This window comes from Hyposmocoma kahamanoa, unplaced genomic scaffold (genome assembly GCF_003589595.1).
Source record: "Hyposmocoma kahamanoa isolate Upper Pololo Valley unplaced genomic scaffold, ASM358959v1 63, whole genome shotgun sequence".
Classification (NCBI taxonomy): Eukaryota; Metazoa; Arthropoda; class Insecta; order Lepidoptera; family Cosmopterigidae; genus Hyposmocoma; species Hyposmocoma kahamanoa.
The window spans coordinates 24,199,768-24,221,242 of NW_020653851.1; the positions used below are offsets into that span (position 1 = coordinate 24,199,768).

Sequence of the window (21,475 nt, forward strand, 5' to 3'; positions counted from 1 at the left end):
TTGTAACTATAGTGAAAAAATAGGAACCAACCCATAACCACCATACCACCTATATGCAAACCATTACATTAATATTAGACATAACTGGTTGATGACTGTACCACCTCAGTCAACCGTGACCATGGGACCAGTAAAGGGCCCGAAACGTCGGTTTGTTTGAAAAAACAAATATACGTGATTTAAATCCGGAAAATTAGTTTCATTTCCTATGTGTAACAACCGCGAAAACCTAAGAACTCGATAAATATTGTACTTATATTCTTCACATACAACAGTTATACATGAACCTAAATGTTACGTACGTAATAAAAATATATTTTACATTTCGTTTGTTAGAGATTGGTATTTATACTACGCAGAAATTTGTCTTATAATGTGCTAAAAATCTTACCATGGATAACATACTCGTAGATGTAAAATATATAAAAGTTTATTATTTTTCTGGGCTATCGTACAAAAGTTGCCAGTTATTACAATCTCAATTTAATTAATAGCTAGTCTGTAATTGTAAAAAAAATCGTTTTGTGAGAGTGAATAAATCTCTTGCTATATTAATAAAAATAGCATCGTGCTTAATTGACTGTCCGAATTTGCTATCACGTATGTCAGGGACAGTGAAACAATTCATTTGGTTCTATCTCACATTCTATTACAGACAAAACGAGGTTGTGTGTTATTTTAATACTCTGTGTACTTTTGATTTACATTTTTTCAATACAAATGTTATTTCGGCAAGGAGAGCTCTGAGTGGGAATTTCTTAGCGCGGCTCAGAATTGATGTTGTCTTTTTATATAATAGGTTAGTTCAATTTTGTACCAAGTGTCCTTATTATATTTCTATTTGTGGCGATCTGTAATTAGCTTTCAAGTGTTAGTATTCTTATTTTATTTAATTTTAAATTGTTGGTGTTCCTATCAGAGAAGTCAATAAAAAAACTATAGGTTGAAATGTGCATGTGAATATACCCATACATATACTTCACGCCTTTTTCCCATCGGGATAGGCAGAGATCATTTGCTACGGTTCTAACACACATCTTACGCCTCATCAACACGCATCATTGCTTTCATACACGCTCGTCGGTTAAGGGTTCTCTTGACCTGGACCTTCTTTGGATGGCTTCAGTTTGGTCATGGATAATTCGCCTTACTCCATGAACGACCGGACTTGTGCTTGGCACAGCTGAAGTTCTGCAACCCTCGTAGTAATAAGGTCACATCTGCAAAATAAAAATTCTTCAGAAGAGAAGGTTTAAAAAGAAGAGAAAGAAATAAAGAGGTTTAAAAATTCAACGAACGTAATTAGTCGGTAACTTTCATGCATTAGATAAGACAAAAAGTCGCAAAATGTATAAATTGTTTCATGCAGTTCGTTATTTTCATGACTTTTAAATGATAAAAGTACTTTTGACGCATGCGCACATGTGGCTTTATTATACCAAAGGTATGAATTACTAACCTTACTGTTTATATTACTGCGTCCCAGTTTTGAAGGGTTAACAGTGCTGGTGAAATTACAGACACATGAGACGTGTCTAAGGATGACAAACGCACTGGCAATACGCCTCAGATCACTTGGTATTATAAAAAAAAAAGAAAAATATTTTAAGGAATGTTCAGCTCATTTACTAGTGTATATTTTTTTAAATGAAATATATAATTTTAAAATGAAACAATATATCCGTAGCACATTTTAACTTCAACCCAGCATGCAATCGCTTAAAACCCGTCAAAATATACATCCTTTCCGGAAAACAACGTTTCGCCCAATTATACCCAAATCGAATCGGTAACCTATTCTTTAAATTCGTTTTGCATTCGAATCAAATACTCACAAAACGCTCACTATACTCTTATTATTACATTAATAGTTACGGTTAAATATTGCAATTACATCCCATATTGTTTGTATGTAAAGTGTAGTATAGGTCGGGAAGGCACTGTCTCCCGAAATACAGATATTGAAATGTATGTACCCGCTTTATGTATCAATAAATACTAAACGAAGAGATCTTCGACCCTATTGTTCTTTCCACCATTCCAGAAAAATCCCTTTAGCAACAGTTGTTCCTAGTTATAAATAGAATCAGCCTTCAAATATCTCGCAGACTTTTTGAGCTGACCCAGATAATGGATGGAATTCCGCTTTTCAGAAACACATACATCGTTACAAATGATAATATATTTTGTAAAGGCACAGAAAGAGTTGAGGTCATCATTTGCAATTATTTAAATGATGTAATTTATCATCACCGTCATCAACTTATACATAAATGTCCCCCTGCTTGGCACTGGTCTCGTCTAAAACGAGGGTTAAATGCGGATTAGGGACCACACACCTGTTTGCCAAGAACTGTGAATCTTCTTTGACGTGCAGGTTTTGTCACGATATTTTCCTTCACCCAAAGATATTACTACTAAACATTCATGAATGTATTAAGTACTTGCCACTGTAGGGATTCGAACCATCGACCTCCCAATTGAGAAACAATTGTCATATCACATGCTGTATCGACCGGGAAATACAGACCATGGGATTCTAAACTGAATATCCTCATTAACTAACAATAGTAAAAACCAAATTAAGATAATAAAAAGAAATTGAAATCATAATGCTGCTACAGGGAATTCTGGAAACCAATAGTAACTGGGTATTACCACCGCTCAAATGATATAGACTAAAAACAAATTTAAAAATAAAGCATTACCTAACGAATAGGCTATCTGTGAATGAAAGTGTACGTACATGAAGCGCATTACAGGATCATCAATGTCAATGACTTCCTGAAACGATAAGGCGGTGCGTCGCCAACAAAATGTTACGCAAAGTTTCGGGACATCGTTAGTGACAAAAATAATGTACATGCAATATGTAAAGTAGGCAAAAAACCCTTCCAGACACTCTTTTGTTATTATGGAACTTTTTATTTATGTATACCTATGTATAATTTAGAGTACATCAACGGTACGTTTGACACCTTGAATCTTAGTTTCTTTTTTGTAATTTTGATATAATTTGATGTATTGAGTTTTCTAACGTTTTATTTTATTTTAATTTCATTTTTATAACTCGTATAACTTCGTATACTTGATGTCCATAAAAGCTTTAAACCATCTTCTCGGTCGAAAACATCGTGGTCCACAAAGTCAACAAAGACACCATCTGTTCGTCAAAAAAAATATATTGGGTCCAAACATGATAGTTCCACTATAAGCAGGCGAAGAGTTGGGTATTCTGCAGGCTAATCTGATTTCAGCATCAAATCGTGGTTACCTACCATATTATTGCAATGTCATAGGATTTCCGTATACCAAATTTCAAGAGAATTCGACATAGCTACAGACCATTATGTATAGTACAGACAGACTACAGAAAAGGGCTTCGAATTTATAACTCTCCACTTTTATAGCGGTCCAAGGGTCAGCGATGTACATCTCTGCTACTGACTTAACCCAATAATAAGCGCCATTAGTGTGCAGTTTAATGTATATCGCATTCTAATGAATAAGCCGAGACACTGCTGCGCATCGCATCACATGTTCGCCGAGGCCGAAATTTCTGATTTTTTCGCTATAATAAGGTCTCGCGTCGCCGGCTTTTGAAGCCGTTTACGTGCGTCCGGCAACGGGATTCTCCATAATCTCGGTGAGCGCATGTGCTCACAACACAACACCTTTTAAATACTGGATTTCCGTCCATCGCGGTAGGAATAAGAAGTAACAAGCTTATAATTGGAATTTTATAAGCGCATTGTATTTTTATTTTATCACTATTATTTTTCTGTTCTTGTGCCCTAATATATCTGTAATTTGTACATAATATGGGTATATATATAACATATATATATATATATATATATATATATATATATATAATATATAGTTGTGAATAATGAATAATAATAATTATTATTAATGCATAAGCAATTATTATAGATGCATCTTCAGCACGTTCATTTTTTATTGTTGCAGTAAAAAATAATGATACCAATACGCTTGTACATTTTACGACAATTGCCGTGACAATGAACGAAAAACACAACACCGCTGTTTAGGATTTTTATTATTACCTCTTCCTTTTTATTTTATCGCATTTGGCGTAGGTACCCATATAATTCAGTACAATAATACGACAGAGACAAGTGATTAAAGATATATGAAAAGGATAATAAGGCAGACAGAGACAGATTACGCAATAATCCAAAACAATGCCAAAGCGCGGAGGGAATGGCGCGATCGAGTTTAATTCGAGGCTTTGTTGCTGGATTTACGACCTTTACTTATTGACATACAGCTTTATGTTATAATGCAAACATTTATTACTTGGTTTATGTATTTCGCATGATGGAATTTTAAGTAAATGACGAAATAACATAATATTAACACGTACTCATGGATTTATGTATATTTTTTATGATATCAAGCAACGGCACGAACAAGTCGTGCGATAGTCGTGTAGATCTGAAGGGCACTGCCACTGTGCCCGTCACACAGAGACATAAGTTGTCAAGTCCCATGTGCCTGTCATTTCACCAGCAGCCTTAGCGCGTTTGCGGACTGCATCCGAGATTACAAATCTAGAAAACTCGGGCCCACTTCGGATGTCGTCGGTGCACTAAGTCCATTCGAATCCGAGAAAATATGACTATCGCTTGTGCATCTAGAGATAAAATGATCCCTGTGACATTTCGGATCATCATTTCTTGGATTCGGAACGTAGGGCGTAAACGCACGTCCACCCTTCAAAATCGGAACGCTGTTAATGCTCATATTACAGCTTGGCGGCAGAAATCGGTATGGTGGTAGTACTTCTCTTCTTTTGGCCTTCTCGGGTGCTCTAGTGGGAGGGATCCGGAATCGACTTGTGCTTCGGAACCCACTCAGCACCTGGGAGAAGCTACGTTCTTCCCCTCCCCCTCCTCATGAAGTAGGCAACACCACCCTATCGTCCTTCTCGCAGTTGCCAAACTTACTGGCAAACTGAGCCCCCGCTCCGATCCGAGCGGTATCGGCCCTCTCCCGATCACTGGCGACCTCTTCCTGCAGCATCACCGCTTCACAGAATGAGACCACTGCCTCAGGGGACTCTTGGTCCGCCAGAACATCACTATGCCTGGCGCAGAGAGATCTCGTCGGATCCGGACAACCAGGGTGTTCCACTCGAGCGCCCACGCGTGGCACTCGTCCAGGGTGTGCTGGGCGTAATCCTGGTCCTTCCCACAGTGGTGGCACTGCGTCGTTGCTTCGCGTCCGACCCGATTCAGATACGCACCGAAGCACGCGTGGACGGTGGTCATCTACTGCTCCGTAATGTTTTTTCACTGCGTATGCTTTTGCGGTTTCGAGCGACTTTGTTGAATTGAGGAGGTGACATTAATTACTGAACTAATGTACACTGTTAATACAAATTATTTTTAGGTTTAAGACATAAATGTATTAATTAATTTTGTTTTTCAATTATACTAATGAAGTTTGACAAGTTAACGATGATTGTTCCCAGGCGTGTGCGACGTGGCGGGCGGGGCGGGTTCTGTAAACGCGCTGCCAGCGGGAGGCGCGGGCGCAGGGCGGCTGGCGCCCTCATTCGACGCCGCTACGCCGCGCAACGTTACAGCGCTCGTGGGCAAGTCCGCCTATCTCAGCTGCCGCGTACGCAACCTCGGCAATAGAACGGTGAGTGCGTGCACACGTCTTATACAATAATACTGTTTTTAAAAGCACCTTTTCAGTGTTTAAGTTATTCCGGACGAATATCTTTCTAACATTTGCGTTTGAAAGCATCTCTATCACACAAAGGCCCTGGCGTCCACTTTGAAAAGACCCTTGAAAAAAACAAGATTCTTTAACCATAGTAATACAATCAAACGAGTGCAAGTTCCTAGATGTTCCTTACTACTTTATTTATGGGTATATGTTTGCCTTTACTGGTAATATCAATCATGATAAAAACCGCATTAAGATTAATCCATATCCACCGGCAACGTTATAAATGCAAATAGAAATCGACGTATTGATTCGTTCAGCACATGTTCCCATACCGCGAGCGGTCGCACTGAATTATTAATGCCTTCACTCAGTTCAGACCGGCTGAGATATTAGTCTTGAATTTTAAAACAAATAGCAAACTATTTTTTTATATGCTTAACGTGACGTGCATAAATTGAACTTCCTTTACGTGCATAAATATTTACTATTTCAAAGTACGTTCTTGCCTGAGTGCTCTAGTGCTGCTAAGTGTCTGAGCGGAATGCAATTTTCTTGCCTTACGTTCTTCGTTGACACAGCTTCGGTCTCGTTTCAAAATACTTGGAGAAGCAAAACGCAGCGTGTCACCGGAGCACGCCGTGCTTTTACTTTATGTTATAGAGTGTACTTGTAGAGAACCTAAACTCCACGTAAACGTTTCGTGTTGAATCGTAAACGGGCTGTGTATGTCAGAAAAAACATCGACAACGTGACATTTCTGTTTCGTTCAACAACCCGTCAAATCCTTTATCAATCACATACAAGTGTATGGGGTTTTATTGCGTAAAAAATAACATCGTAAAATTGCTTTTTGTTATACCGTGATTTGTCACAATAGAATAAAGAAAGCCTCCATCAATTGCAAATGTGGGAGATTTGATCGACTCCGTTATCCCAATACTGTAACCCAATATTAAATATACTACCTTTGAATTTCGTGTACACACATTTATACCACACCTAATATTCAACTGCAAATCAAATGCATTTTGTTTATGAACCAGCCGCACAACTTGGAACTTTTGGTCGAATGAACGTTTCGCCAAAAATACAAGATTGAATTTTGTGGTTTTCTTCGGCATGTAATAAAACGTTGGTAGATTGACGGTTCATACTTATAGAGTAAATGTGGATAGAGGCGTGGGAAGAGGTAAACCTCGGCGTACTTATTAGGGATGTCCTTGAAATAGGTCGGTTTAAAAGTACGAAGAATAAACGGGCATGTATGAAGAGACTGGTGGTAGTGGAGGAGGCAATGCTGATGGTAAGCTACATGCCTGTCCATAATAGTTACAGTGCCACTCAGAGCTTTAAATTAGACATGAAACGGATGTGCGGTAATTATCCGGTATCCGGCCTATCCGGCCTATTTTTACTTTATGGCCGGATACCCGATAGTAGAACAATATCTGACCAGATACCGGATGTTTACAACTGAGAAAAAAAACATATATCATTATCCCAAATAAATTGATTTATTGATTACGATAGTGGATTAACAGCAATTACAGGATCGTTGACAATCTGTTTATTACTTGTAACTGAAAGAACTATGAAATTAGATAACGTTGTCTGTACTCAAATTTAATTATAGGCAAATTACGGTGTATGATGACGTTTTTCTGCATCAAGTGGTAAAAGTTGGTTTTATTACTTTCATAAACGAGACCAGCTTTAGAGGACAGTTTTTTATATTAAAATATTGCCAAAAATGCGTTTTATTTCGCTGTTATGTATTTGTTTGTAATATCCTATAAATCAACCGTTTTTATAAAAATCAAGTGACCACAACAAATCAAATCGTCAATGAGAAAGTGCAATTATTCAGTAGTTAATCAATCACGGTGACGGATGCTGTAAACCGGTCGCGACACGTTTGCGGCAGTGTGTCAGATATCCGGTGGCCGGATATCCGGCTATTCGGCCTAAGTGATCACCGGATATCCGGTATCCGGCCAAAATCGCTAACCGTTTCATCTCTACTTTAAATTTCAAAGATCTGAGGGGCACTACCACTGCGCCCGTCACCCTGAGATATAACTTGACAAGTGCCTGTAATTGATGACATTATTGCTTGGTAGCAGAAATAGGTATGGTGGCAGTACAACCTGCCATTAAATTATACTATGTTCTTCTTAACATAAATACATTTTCATAAATGTACTGTGACGCTAGTGTAAGAAGTTAATCTCTTTAAACTTATCTCTCAGGCGTGAATATGTATATAATAATAAAACAGATACACTATAATCAAACTTTGCCATTTATTTCGTGTGGATCGCAATTAACTTGTAGCGACTAATTACTTTTACATGTTTAACTAGTTTGAATTTAATTGAACGATTTAACTGTCATGTTAGTTGACTGAACTGTGTAAATTAGAGTTAAAACTTTTCGATGACTACAACTATACAGGGCGTCTACTCATAATAGTTTCGTTTGAACAAACATATTGTGTTTTAATATATTTTAATATACAAAGATTTGTGTTTTAATATACAAAGATTAATTTCACTCATATAAGGTATGTGAATTCTAAACATTGAACGTGTCTCCAAGAATGTTGAACGAATTTGAATATGAATTTATTAAAATATAAATTTGTAATATTACATGAGATTAATCGTTACTTAGACTAACTCACCTTTTCGAACATTTAAACGTAATAAATATTAGTATGATATTTTGTATATATACATTAGTATAATATACTCGTATTGGAACATTTACTCAAATATTTTGTGTGTACGTAAAAATATACATAATATAATTAAGAAAGAAACCGTCCATAATATTAAACTTAGAACAAAGTCCAAACTCATGTTCAAGCGATTCTTTTATGGGGAACTGTGTACGTTTTTACAATAAGATTCCGGAGCATGTATTAAGATTATCACGTCCAAGTTTAAGATTTACATTAAAAAGTATTTTAATTGAAAAGTCATATTACGAAATTGTAAACGACGTGCTAGATAAAGATGTATGGAAAAACAAGTAACATGAGTCTAGATTCCACACAAATATGATTCAAAGTGCAATCCCTAGAGTTTTCCGCCCGTTCTTTTCAGGGAAGTTCGCACAGTGAACGGGCAGTAGCTCAAAAATATTTATTTCATTTACTACTGATATTTGCTGACGGTGGGTCGGTCTGGTCGGCACAAGAACTTGAGACTCCAAGAATATTAAATATTAGACAACGTCACATGTGTTGCTGTGATACCAAAATAAGTAATTAATGCACTTGTGTTATGGAAATAAGAAAAACGACACAAAAGACAATATAGGATATGTCTACGTTGATCCTGCCGGGATTCGAACCCGGAGATGGCGACACCATGAAAACCGGTGTACAAGCTACTCGACCAGAGAGGTCGTCCAAGAAGAGATACATATTCACCTGTGGAAGGTAAGTACGATATAGAGAAAATAAAATAATACACGATTTCGTCCCGTCATGTGGTATCATAAAAAAATGATGTAACCTTATTTTCTTGTAAAAAATAGCATGAATATATATATATAATAATACGCAAAAATTTGAAATAAGTAAAATATATATGTATATATATATTGTATATATATATATATACATATATATATACAATATACAAATATACGCGATTTAAATCCGGAAAAATAGTTTCATTTCCTATGAGTAAAATGTATTTTTTGTACATAACCTGAAAGTGTAAGAACCATGAATTGCTATTTTTTAACTCACAAATTAACTTAGCATTCGTTGGAAATGTACAGTTAGCGAACACAACTTGGTTTACACTAAAAACTGGTTGTAATAAATGCACCTTGCTTTTACCTTGGAAATAAAAAGGCGCACTTTGTAAAAACAAACAGAACGACTTGCTTTCAACGTATTCAAACAGAGTAAAAGTTTTCTAGAAATTATCTTTACGGGACATTGTTTTTATTAAGTTAGAAACTCTGGTGTATATTTCATGTTTCATAGAACTCCGCGTCGTGCAAATACTCTCGAGTGCAAGCCTCGGTCATTCTCAAATAAGACAAAGTATGTTTCAAATCCATAACAACTAGCGATTGGAATTGGGAGGTATACCTAAACTTCAGAAAATGTATATAGAATGAATAATACCTCCCTAAGATCCAAAAATATTGGAAGTGAACCCTCGTTGTAGAAAACCCGTGCCCAGCAGTATATTAATAAATAAATTTTTTTTTCTAGCTTTTTATTCTTGATCTGAGGGGCACTGCTACTGCGGCTGTACCCTGCGATGTAAGTTCATAAGTCCCATGTGCCTGTAATTTCACAAGCACCCTTACCCTTCAAAACTGGACTGCAGTAATGCTCACATTATTTATTGGCTAATTTTTTTATGGGCGCTGGATGCGGAGGTCCCGGGTTCGATTCCCGGTAGGGCCAATTTTGTGAATTCACTTTTCTAAATGGTTCTGATCTCTTATACGTAGTTGAGATATGTGTAATTAATAAGTTTTTAAAATAAACGTTTTGCGAAACTACAACTATATTCTAATTCTTGTATTCTCGATCTAAAATGTTTGAAATATAAGATATTGTAATTTTTTTTAATGATATCTCAACTCTGGACATTAAACTCTAAAACAAACATTTAATTGTCCCATTTAACCTACTACTTCCACAAACGTCTTATTAGATTCGGTAATGAAATTTTGTCACGATTTTAAGCGTCATTCGCAACACATTTCCGAAAGCTCCCAATAGACAATCGGACATTAAGGGCTTACAAAAAAAATTACAAATTTAATTGACAATGTTTTTATAATTAAAGCAAATGATCCCGGCATTAGAGGCTGTAAAGGGGCTTGTGCAAAACAGCGACGATGAATATTCATGGAGACTTCCGCCCCAACCGCGGCGCGCGATGTTGTCAAATATTGTGTTTTATTTCAAAATCAAAGAGACGTGAAGTGGCTTAAATGTAAAAACTTGTTACTTTACGTTAGATTTAGTTTTGTGTCGTATCACGAACAGTTTCACTATTATACTTCCGTAAAAAAACACGAATATTGATTTTAGCAGTCGAGTGTGGTTCCTTGAAATGTAATTTGTCGGTTTTATGTCCGACTCCGTTGTCAATTGCACTTTCCGTACATTGTAAATGAAAATACTTGTAAGTTTTAAAATATACTTTATATTGTACACGGATATTTTTCAATAATGACTCATTTCTTTATGGAAGCTCTGGTTGTATAGAAGTTGAAAGTAAGGTTTACAATACAAAGTACAATGCCGGGTCAAAGTTTATGTTTAATAACTTTTGAAAACGTATTAATAGGTAGGTGGCCGTTAGGCTTATATTGTGGGCGCTGGATGCGGAGGTCCCGAGTTCTCTTCCCGGTAGGACCAATTTGCTCTAGTTCTGATCTCGGTGTTCAGGGAAATGCCCCAGAATTCCGTTGTTATGGTACTCATTGTACAGGGAATTCCCCAGTTTGAATCCAGGTAATTGTTGTGGTTGTCTGGCACTTATATAAATAACGTACACACACACATGCTCAAAGCACCGTACTAGGGAGACTATGTATCGCAGGTGCCATGGACGCACACAAATAGCACCCAAACTCGCGAGAGAAGTAAATGTAGACCATATAATAATTTCTCTCGGCTCGGGAATTGAACTCGGGACGTCTGTTTGGCAGCCTACCTTAGCAACCGTTCGGCAACAGAGGCAGTTAAATATATTTATGAATTACTACTATATTCATTGTGAGTTGATATTAATAATAATTGTAAAATGAACCAAGATGACAAAATGATATCAGAACGAAAAAAAAAAATAATTAAAAAAGTTAAGAATATTTATCACTCGTCTTTCTTTAGTCAAAGTCAAAGAATTCATTATTGCATAGGTAAAATAAATTTACACCTCAAAATGTCACAATATAAGCTAAGAACCATTGAAGTTTACTGTCTAAGATCACTCCCAAGAAGACTGCTTTATTAACAATGTCTTACTTTTCTCCGTTTATTTCTATGCTTGAACTAGTCGATTTTGCGCCCGTTAATTCAAATTTAACTCACTTTGTCTTCTTGGCATTAAGCAATAAATTGTTAACATTAAACTAATAAAGCTACTTTAGAGAGGGTATCATTAATATGATCGTAGTTAAAGTCATGTCTGTCTGTTTTAAAAATCAAGGCTGTGTCCACAGCAAACAATATTACTTCGCAATTGACCTTAACAAATAATAGCAGATCATTACTATAAATGAGAAATAAGAATGGTCCAAGTATTGAGCCTTGCGGAACACCCATTTCTACCGGAGACTCCAAAGAATTTACTCACTTTAGGATGACGTAAGTCATAGTTAACATTGCTGTAAATTAGTATTTGTATATAGTTCTACATACTGTCCAATGAAAGCATGGAGCGTAGGCTTCGTCTAATTGCCCATGAAAATGGCCTGCTAGCATTTGCCGGCGTCGGCAGGGCGGGCGGCGGCGGCGGCGTTGGTGGCGGCGGTGGCGGCGGGTGTACGCTGCGTCGGTCACCGGCTTCCCTCAATGCATGCACCGGTGACGACGGAACAGATGTATTGTTGTTATGTCACATATGTACCTAAAAGTGTTTCATACATGCATGACCTTGAGAATACCATGTAGGAGTATTATTACTTGACAGACGTCTATTCATGGAACGCCTTTTGTTCCTGAATATCATCATTAGGATCATAAAAAAAATATTATTAATTCATGACAAGTCTTATTGCCGGACACAGGCAGACGCTGGTGATAACTGGAGTCACAAAATTTTCCAGGACGTGTGATTCAGTGTCAGCGAGACATAATGCTACAAGATACCAACACACGTAACTTAGATGAAGTTATAGTTACATGCTGCTATAGGGAATCGAACCGTTGATTGAGAACAATCGTTCTCCCATTGGACTACCACCGTACTCTCTCGATTACTTAATATAATGTCCGTTAATGGTTTAAATTATACGTACTCATTTCATATATTGATTTTATGAGGGGTTTATTATTACGCACCGTTGTTATGTAACGTTTGCCTTTACTAATTCATCTATTAAATCTGTTGGGTAAAACTGAGACTGGACTGTTTTCTTGTGTGCGGCAGAACAATGCCATGTCTTTCTCATCAAGTACAATTTAACAGTGAAGCTGCCCAGCGAATTCAACTTTTTTGTTTTCATTGGTAATGAAAACAGAAGATGTGGGCGAGGGGGCACGAAACATGATTCACTAAACTTCGCTCAGAAAAAAAATTGCAAAGTTGGGGAAAATTTTCGTTTTTTACTCTCTACGAAAAGTACATTTTCTTTCGATTATTATTTTTAGAGATATTTCAACAAAATTTTCTTTCCCGTGTTTTGTGTAAAAACGGCAGGGACTTAGAGCTTATTAAACAGTTAGAGAGTGTATTTTATTTCTGAATAAAATATGATGAAATGGATTTCTAACTGGAGCGTGTGAGGTAACGCTTTAAACCCTACGCAGCCACCGATAATATTACGCCTTAAATCTTCTTTTCAGTGCCCAGTCGTACTCAGCAATGGGACGGATGAGGACGATGATGGAGTTCAGATGTTTCAAACAACAAAATGTTTTACAATCGACTGAAACTCTTTTTATTGGTTAATAAATTCTACGCGAGTAAAGGAATTTCTTTCAAAGAAATTGTAATTCATTTATTATTGGACTTCGTCGCATTTTGGTAATATTTTGTGTTTTTTGATTGTTTATTTTGCTTCACATTAACTTTTCCCTGTGTCCTTTCACATTATTTTTCATATTCTGATATTGAGATACATACATAAAATAAAATATATGTCTAACAAGTCAAAATCAAATAATCATTTATTCCATAGGTAAAATAAGTTTACAATTGAAAACGTAATTTTTTAAGCTACTATTCGTTCGCTATACTGACGTCCATGAGAAAAATGAGCAAGAAACTCTAGGGATTGCTCCTTTCAAATGAACTGAATGGATTATGATATGGATTACTTTTTGAATCAAATTTCTGTAGAATCTACGGGCATGTCGTCTTTCAATCGCCTTTATTAAACACGTAGTCTTAATTATGAATTATATTATAATGTGCGTACGTACTGTGAGGCCACAGTCGTGATCATGACCAGTCTCCTTAAACTTTTCTCTGATATTTTCCGCACATGAAGCTTTTAGCTACTAAACACATAGAACCATTACCATAAGTTTATCAAAAACATTCTCCGAAATTACTAGTCCTTTGTTGAGACAAAGGCAGCGCGGACGTCAAAGCTTGTCTTAATTCGAAGAATTCTAAATTTCTCACAATCGCAACGAAAATTACTAAAACTAAGACCGAACGGCGACCCTTCGTTTACGGCAAAGCAATTAAATGTCGTCTCTCTATCACCCTTTGATGCCCTGGTACCATAGATAACCTTAGGAAGTTATCTATGCCTGGTACCTACAGATGGGTGGGGAGCAAAATTGCGATAGATTTTAATTATTATTACTTGAAGGGGTAGGGTGTTAATTCAATGAAGGGAGATAATGGTAATTTATTGGTTTGTTTACGTATTTAAGTTTAAAGCAACCAAAAGCTTTAGGAATTTTTGGTATACCGCGGAGATAACGTTTGCTGTATGTGTATTTTGGGTATGGAATTTTGTGTGTATGTCAGTTAATGTATTGCGGTTGCCGTGTTGTAAATCAGTAGCTTCAAAAATATTAATTTATATTTTTCTCAGTTTATTGAATGTCGCGATGTTTGACCACCATGATATTCAATTATTTTTGTGAAATTACTAGTGGAGTAATTATTTTTAAATTTAATAATAATAAGTTGTTAAATTATTAATACAAAGAACGGACGTTATGGAAAAATTCCTGGGATCACTGTTTCAATGATATTCAATAAATTTAAAAATAAAAAATACAGTTATTCAAGTGACATCTCTAGAAAGCTGCTGACAGCTGTAAAGGTACCTGTCTGAGGGATGATAAGCCTTCCTGGATTTCTCACAGATCGCACTATGGCAAAAAAGTCGTCAAAAAATCTGCAACAAGCACATAGACAAATTCGTAAGGTCCGCTAATTCGTTCACTGGCTTAGTTGGCGAACCAACGTCTGCCACGGTTTGCTGGAAGACGTTGGTTCGAATCCAGCCGGATCGAAGGAATTTTTCTTAGTGTTCGATCTTTGTATCACTAATTAATTGTTATTTATGTTGTGATAAGAACATAAAATGAATATACGTACGGCATTTCATTAAACCAATTTTGTACATGAAATAATATGTTTGTAACATGATTAGCGTCTATACAACGTAGTTTCGTATCTTTAATTATTGATATATTAATTAATCTAAAACATCATGTCTTATCATACCATTAAACCAAAAGGGCTATTTCAGATATTTTCACTATTAAAATTATTATTGTGAATAAACGGGCTTTCACCGCGAACACTTTTTCCACGCGGCCCGGTTACTCGGTTAAAAAAAGGTGTGCGGTTAAAAATAATTACCATGATCCCACCGCTTTTGGGAATTACAAACAAAAAATTTTTACTTTATGAAAATTGCAAAACATTTGTGCGCTTAGTTAAGATTAAAAATGAATCTGTATATATTAACAATAGTACCTAATAATAACGTACACACTCATAGCCCCGCACTTGGGACATCCTGTACCGCGGGTGCCAAGGACACACACATTCTCAACTATAAATTACTCCCAAAGTCACGAGAAAAATAGGCCACACAAATATTTCTCCCGGCCGGGGAATCAAACCCGGGACCCCTGGGTAGCAGTCATAATAGACAAACGCTTGTTTAAAATCTCACCTGGAGTTAAGGGGCGATGTCCAGCGATCATCTAGCAAAACCCTGTTCAGTCTAGCATTAACAGCCCAATATTGTAGCTTCCGAGGTACACGGTGGTGTATTCCATTCCTTTGCTGTATGCATCAAGATGGATAAAGCACAGCTGATCCTCCGAATCATAAGTCAATGTAATCGTACACATGCTGTAATAAGGTCATATCTACAAAATGATGACTTTCCAGGAGACAGAGTTAAAGATTCTACGAACGAAATTAGGCGCTAACCCTCGTATGTTGAAATGGAAGAGTCATAAAAGTTCACTTTATTTTTATTATTATTATTTTATTATTATTAGAGTACGACATACGCATGGAATGTTCCGAATTTTCTAGTACATCGACAGAGGAACGGTCAGGGTGGAAATAAATTGTCTCTGAGTTGACAAAGGTGACTTGTGGGTTTTATTAGGAATGTTCTTTTTTCCCAGTAGGTATACGAGTGCTAGTTCATATCAGTATTTACCGTTGTCATAAGCGCAATAGGTGTAACAAAACGATTATCTCAGGAGTAAAAAGTACACCGCCTTAATTACACTTCCCGCGGCAATAACGCCCGCCCAATGATACAAAAGGGTCGCTCGCTTTCTTTGAAGTCCTTCACAATTGCTGAATTTACGCATTTTATTAAATAGTCTGTGACATGGCGAAATGAATGTTGAAGAACAAGATAAACATTCTGAAGGAATAATATCAATATAATTTGAATTGTATGAATGCAATATGAGATTTCCCGACTCACTGCTGTGTCGAAATAAATTGGAATTGCTTTTTCTAGAAATATACACGTTGTACATATGTATGTATATGTAGAGTACTGGTAGTCCACTGGGAAAACGTTTGCTTCGTTCGCATATGACTTAAATTTCTAAGCTACGTTTGTTAATGTTTGATAGCAATGCCTACATGTCAAAAGTTTACAACCGGTGAAAAACATGTGAAGTTCCCAACCTCAGAGACAAGGGACGAGACGAACAAATTGTGCGCCTGCAGGTAAGCGACAAGCCTGTCCATAACGTGGCAGTGCCGCTCAGAACTTTAAATCGCAAAAATCAGAGGGGCACTCCCACTGAGCCCGTTATTCTGAGACATACGTTGAAAAGTCCTATGTGCCTGTAATTTCACCCGCACCCTAGCCCTTCAAAACCGAAACGCAGTAATGCTCACGTTAGTAAGGTGGCAGTACTTTCCTGGACGAACTTGTTCACAAGGAGCTCTACTGTTTCTAAGGTGCTCTACTGCAACTAATATTTCGGCAGATACATTGAATCCATGGCCAAAAATGCAGCGAGGAAGCTTGGTATCCTTTCCAAAGTGAGGCGTTACTTCACACCGGGACAGTTAGTTGCTTCAGCTGTACCAAGCACAATATCGTACAATTGTGTATGGAGTACTGCTGACACTTATGGGATGGCTCTACTAAATACTAACTGGCCACCTTGGATTCTATCGGCAAGCGTGTCAAGAGGCATATAAGTGACTCGGAATTGGTAGAGGCGAAGCTGCAAAGCCTTGAAGATCACCGTCAGGTGCCTGCTTGTCGATATTCTACAGGATGTATCACGGTGAGTGTGCTATGGAATTGCATAATTTGATTCCGCCTTCCCCTTTCCATCATCGGGGGACTAGACGCGGGCTGGGGTTCCTCCCCTATGTTGTAGATATTCCCAGAATTCGCACGAAGCGTTTCGCTTCCACATTTATATGGCGAGCGGCTAGAGAGTGGAATTCCCTACCTGCGAACTTATTCCCCGAGCGCTATAACTTGGACATATAAGGTGAGAGAGAGAGAGAGATGCCTATTCAGGCATTATTTAGGTGTGCATGCTACATCGTGGACCTCATCACCACTTTCCATCAGGTGGGATGGAGGTCAAATGCGCACTTATTTAAAAAATATAAGGTCTCTGACGCCTTGAAGAGGTCGACCAGGATTGTGATGTATTCGAGATTGAAGCCAGTTATATTCCACGCATAGGAGACTTAAGGGGAGTAGATTTGTCGAAGTATCTTTTGAATGTAAGAACTTTATTTGTGCAAAACCTATGGGAAATGCTTCATTGTCTTCACGTTTTGTATGGAAGTTACGATCAGTATCTACTGAATCTGTGTAATTTGGAAATTACTTAATTTACAGGAAAGTGATAAATAGCGAATATCAATATTGATAGATCAGTTCGACTAAATGTCAATAAATTTGAATAGTTAATACCCGAAATACGAGAGAACTTAGTTAGTATGAAACGCGTTGGCAGAACCTATTCTCTGAGGATCTTATCACACACTCAATAACAAAGTGATGAGATCCGTATCACAACTTCCGAGAAACTGACAGAATATATTTCCCATATAGTCACTAAATGGATGCAAAATGTGTTAACATTCTATTTGATACGGAAAACACAGAAACAACCCGCCGGTCACGATCCCTAGTACGAGGCCCTGGAATGACAATGATGGGGATCCTCTTCTTAATGTATTGATGGTGTACATTATTGTGACCCAGAAATTATTGCCGCTACTCGCCTCACTAGCAGACTAGTATGGTATTATATCTATGCTAGCAGTAGCCGCCATGCCGAAGTGTGGAACATGCGTGCCAAAGTGATGAAATGATATGTTAATTTTTCGGAGTAACGTACTCGTTTATTGTTGCCTAATGTGGGCTGGACAAGTTACATTATTACGATCATGTAAAAATGAGTTTTTGAAGCACATTAAGTGTGCTATTGGCTTTATTTAAACCCGTGTCAACATAAATAATTACTTTTTATTAGTAAAATTTACAAATTGCTTGTTATAAAATTCAAAAAGACTGAACTTAACTGCCTCTGTGGCCGAACGGTTACCATGCCGGTCTGCCACGCAGAGGTCCCAGGATCGATTCCCGGGCCGGGAGAAATATTTGTATGACCTACATTTGTTTCTCTCGTGAGTTTGGGTGTAAATTGTGTTTGTCTATATGTGTGTCCATGGCACCCGCGACACAGGGTTTCCCTAGTGCGGGGCTATGTTGAGTGTGTGTGTTATTATTAAAAAAAAATATAAATAAAATAGAATACACTGTCAATTAACCCCAGGAATACAATATGCTAATTTTTTTTTAGTCAGTGACCAATTTTAGAGTCACTTTGGTGTTTACTTTGGTGTTTTGGTACTTTGGTGTGGTTTCCCCGTATTCCTCGATCAATTTCCTCATTCCCGAATATCGGTATACGTCGACTAAGTTTGCATAAGGATTCGTAGTGTAATCTGAGTGTTAATTATAACAGGATATTAATCCAACATATATAATCTTAAATTATTGTAATTTTAGTTATGTTTTCAAGGGCACACGTGCGGTTTCGAGGACACGATGGGGTGGGGGATGTGTTCAAAACTTAGAGCAAAAATTAACATGGAAAACGTCATGAGAGACTCTCGTTACTGAATAATGGCTTGAATTACTCGCGCTGGTATAATGCGTAAGATTTGTTTTGTCTGCCGGTTGGTTTTATGCAAAGTGTCGTTTCGAGATGATTCTTATAACGCACACACTCAACATACTTCTTACTTAATAGGGTGCTAAAAATGGAAGAAGGGCCACATTAAGGTTTTATTTATTAGAGTAGACTTTATTAGACAGTCCAGCAGTCCACAACAATTTGCTAAACGGCGTCTGTCGATTGGCGTCTGACCTGCCAGCCACACTTGATAGGCTGGATCACAGATTAAAATTAGAAAAAGGCTTCAAAATTTCTTTTTTATAATTTTTTTACTGGACGATGGCGGTGTTTTTCAAATAATAACGCTGAAAACTAAACACGTTTCAATAAAGAGTATAAGTTGCAAAGTTTTCAGAGAAAACAGTGTATTTTCGTAGACACTGTTTTTTTACTTTTCGTAAGCAGTAGAGCTTCTTGTGAAAGAGTTCGTCTAAAGTTTCCTATTTCTGCCACCAAGCAGTAATGTTAGCGTTACTGTGTTCCGGTTTTGAAAGGTAAGGGTGCTGGTGAAGTTGACTTATGGGACTTGTCAACTTATGTATCAGGGTGACGGGCGCAGTGGGAGTACCCCTCAGATCTTTGCGATTTGAAGCTCTGAGTGGCACTGCAACTGTTATGGACAGGCGTGTAGCTTACCATCAGGCGCATGACCTGTTCGTCCCGTCACTAGATATTATAGAAAAAACTCTTTTTACAATAATAAAAACACGAAAAACGCGGAGAAGTTGCAGATTATTTCACTTGTTGTTGGAATGTGCTTCGTACAAGCAATAGAGTATGGCATTGATAAGAATCGAAACATTAACAGAAGTATCGTAGGTACTATAAATTATAGTGGACTAAGAAATCACCACACGAAACAAGCTGAAGGACTGTTTTTTGTACGTTGAGTTTGCAGCAGAGCTGCAAAGCAGCAGGCTTCTGAGTTATAGCTTAGGGTAAAATGGAACTATCAAATTCACGAAAAAAACTAACATCATTAGAACATAGGCAATAGGTTTTTGGCATAAAAACACCGCTGACAAAAAAAAACAATGTGTCATAAAAATGAATGCCTCGATCGTATGTACAATAGCATAAATTTTATGGTCCTACAATGACATTCAGAATAATTACGTCGTTTCTTGCAAAACACTACTGTACTACAAGGAAAGCAAAAAACAGTGACAGTATTTGCTTTCATATTTTTCTCTTTATTGTGATAATGTAATTTACAATGTTACAAATGTAATAATTGTAAGAGTTATTTGGCGTTTGTTATCTGTAGTTGTACTATATTAAATAAAATTTATAAAATTCGTCGTCTAAATAGAAATAGAGAACATTTACTGCAACAGCACAACACAAAAATACGCAGAAAGAAAGAATAAAAAAAAAGGGAAAAATAACGATTTTAAAATAGGCAACACAATTTTTATAACTGTCACGTGTAAGACTGTGAGTGGTTTTCGGTGGACATCAGATCACACTTGCCTTGTACACGACTAGCGCCTGTATCATAATTTTTTTTTATAAAATACACGAACGCTTGGCCACAATCACACCTGATACTACTCAAGCCTTGAATAGCCCTAAATTGTGGCTTCCGGCAAACACAGATGCCGACAATGTGTCATCATTTCCTTATATAGTTATGTGCAGTGGATTTTAACGATATATACAAGTACAAAGTGCCGTCAACATCTGTAATGTAAACCCGAATTCCTCAATGACGGGTATAAATTTCCAATTACCGTCTCAGTTCAGCTGCGAGGTGTTTGTTGTCGCAGGCGCCGGTCGCCGAAGGCTTTGGCTATTATCGTCTGAATTTCAATTATTGCGAGTGTTGGTTGTTACACTGCTAAAAATTTGTATTACAATTTGTGACTTCTTGCGACGAATGGTACTAATGGCAATTACTGTATATATGTATCTATAGAACGTGACGTTGTAGTGTAGTATACAAAGCTGCATATGACTTTAATAAGAATAAAGCAAACGAGGCTAGTTGCTTGCAGTCAACGCCCGCACCCGTACTGAGTGACCGGGTGGTCAGGGCTTTGAGTCAACGCCACGGAAGCTCATGATGAAGGAGCACAGACTGGTTCGATTTTTTTTTATAATATCGAGTGCCTGGATGAACAGTCTAATGAAAATTCGCCATTTTCTGAATTATTTTTAAAAATATCTGCGACGGATATGTTAATTTGATTCATGAAACACCATTATTTTTAAACTCAACTTCTTACAGAGAGTTTGGGTTTTGATTAATAGGTGGCTTACATATAGAATACGCTGTTTTGTATAAGGTTTTTTTAAATTTTATTTTAATTTTTACATTAAATATTAGACCATCGCAAGAGAGGTGGAGGAACTGTTACTTCTCATTTGAAAAGGCGAAGGTTCATGGATTTT

At 37.2% G+C, this 21,475-nt stretch overlaps 1 protein-coding gene across 1 annotated transcript in view; it reads left to right on the top strand.

Moving 5' to 3' along the window:
- Window positions 1–21,475, top strand: part of LOC113229897 (zwei Ig domain protein zig-8-like) — a 434,645-nt gene that overhangs the window by 67,955 nt on the left and 345,215 nt on the right. The window contains exon 2 of the mRNA XM_026463586.1: window positions 5,501–5,673. Within this exon, the coding sequence (XP_026319371.1) occupies window positions 5,501–5,673 (173 nt within the window). The remainder of the gene's footprint in view (window positions 1–5,500; window positions 5,674–21,475) is intronic.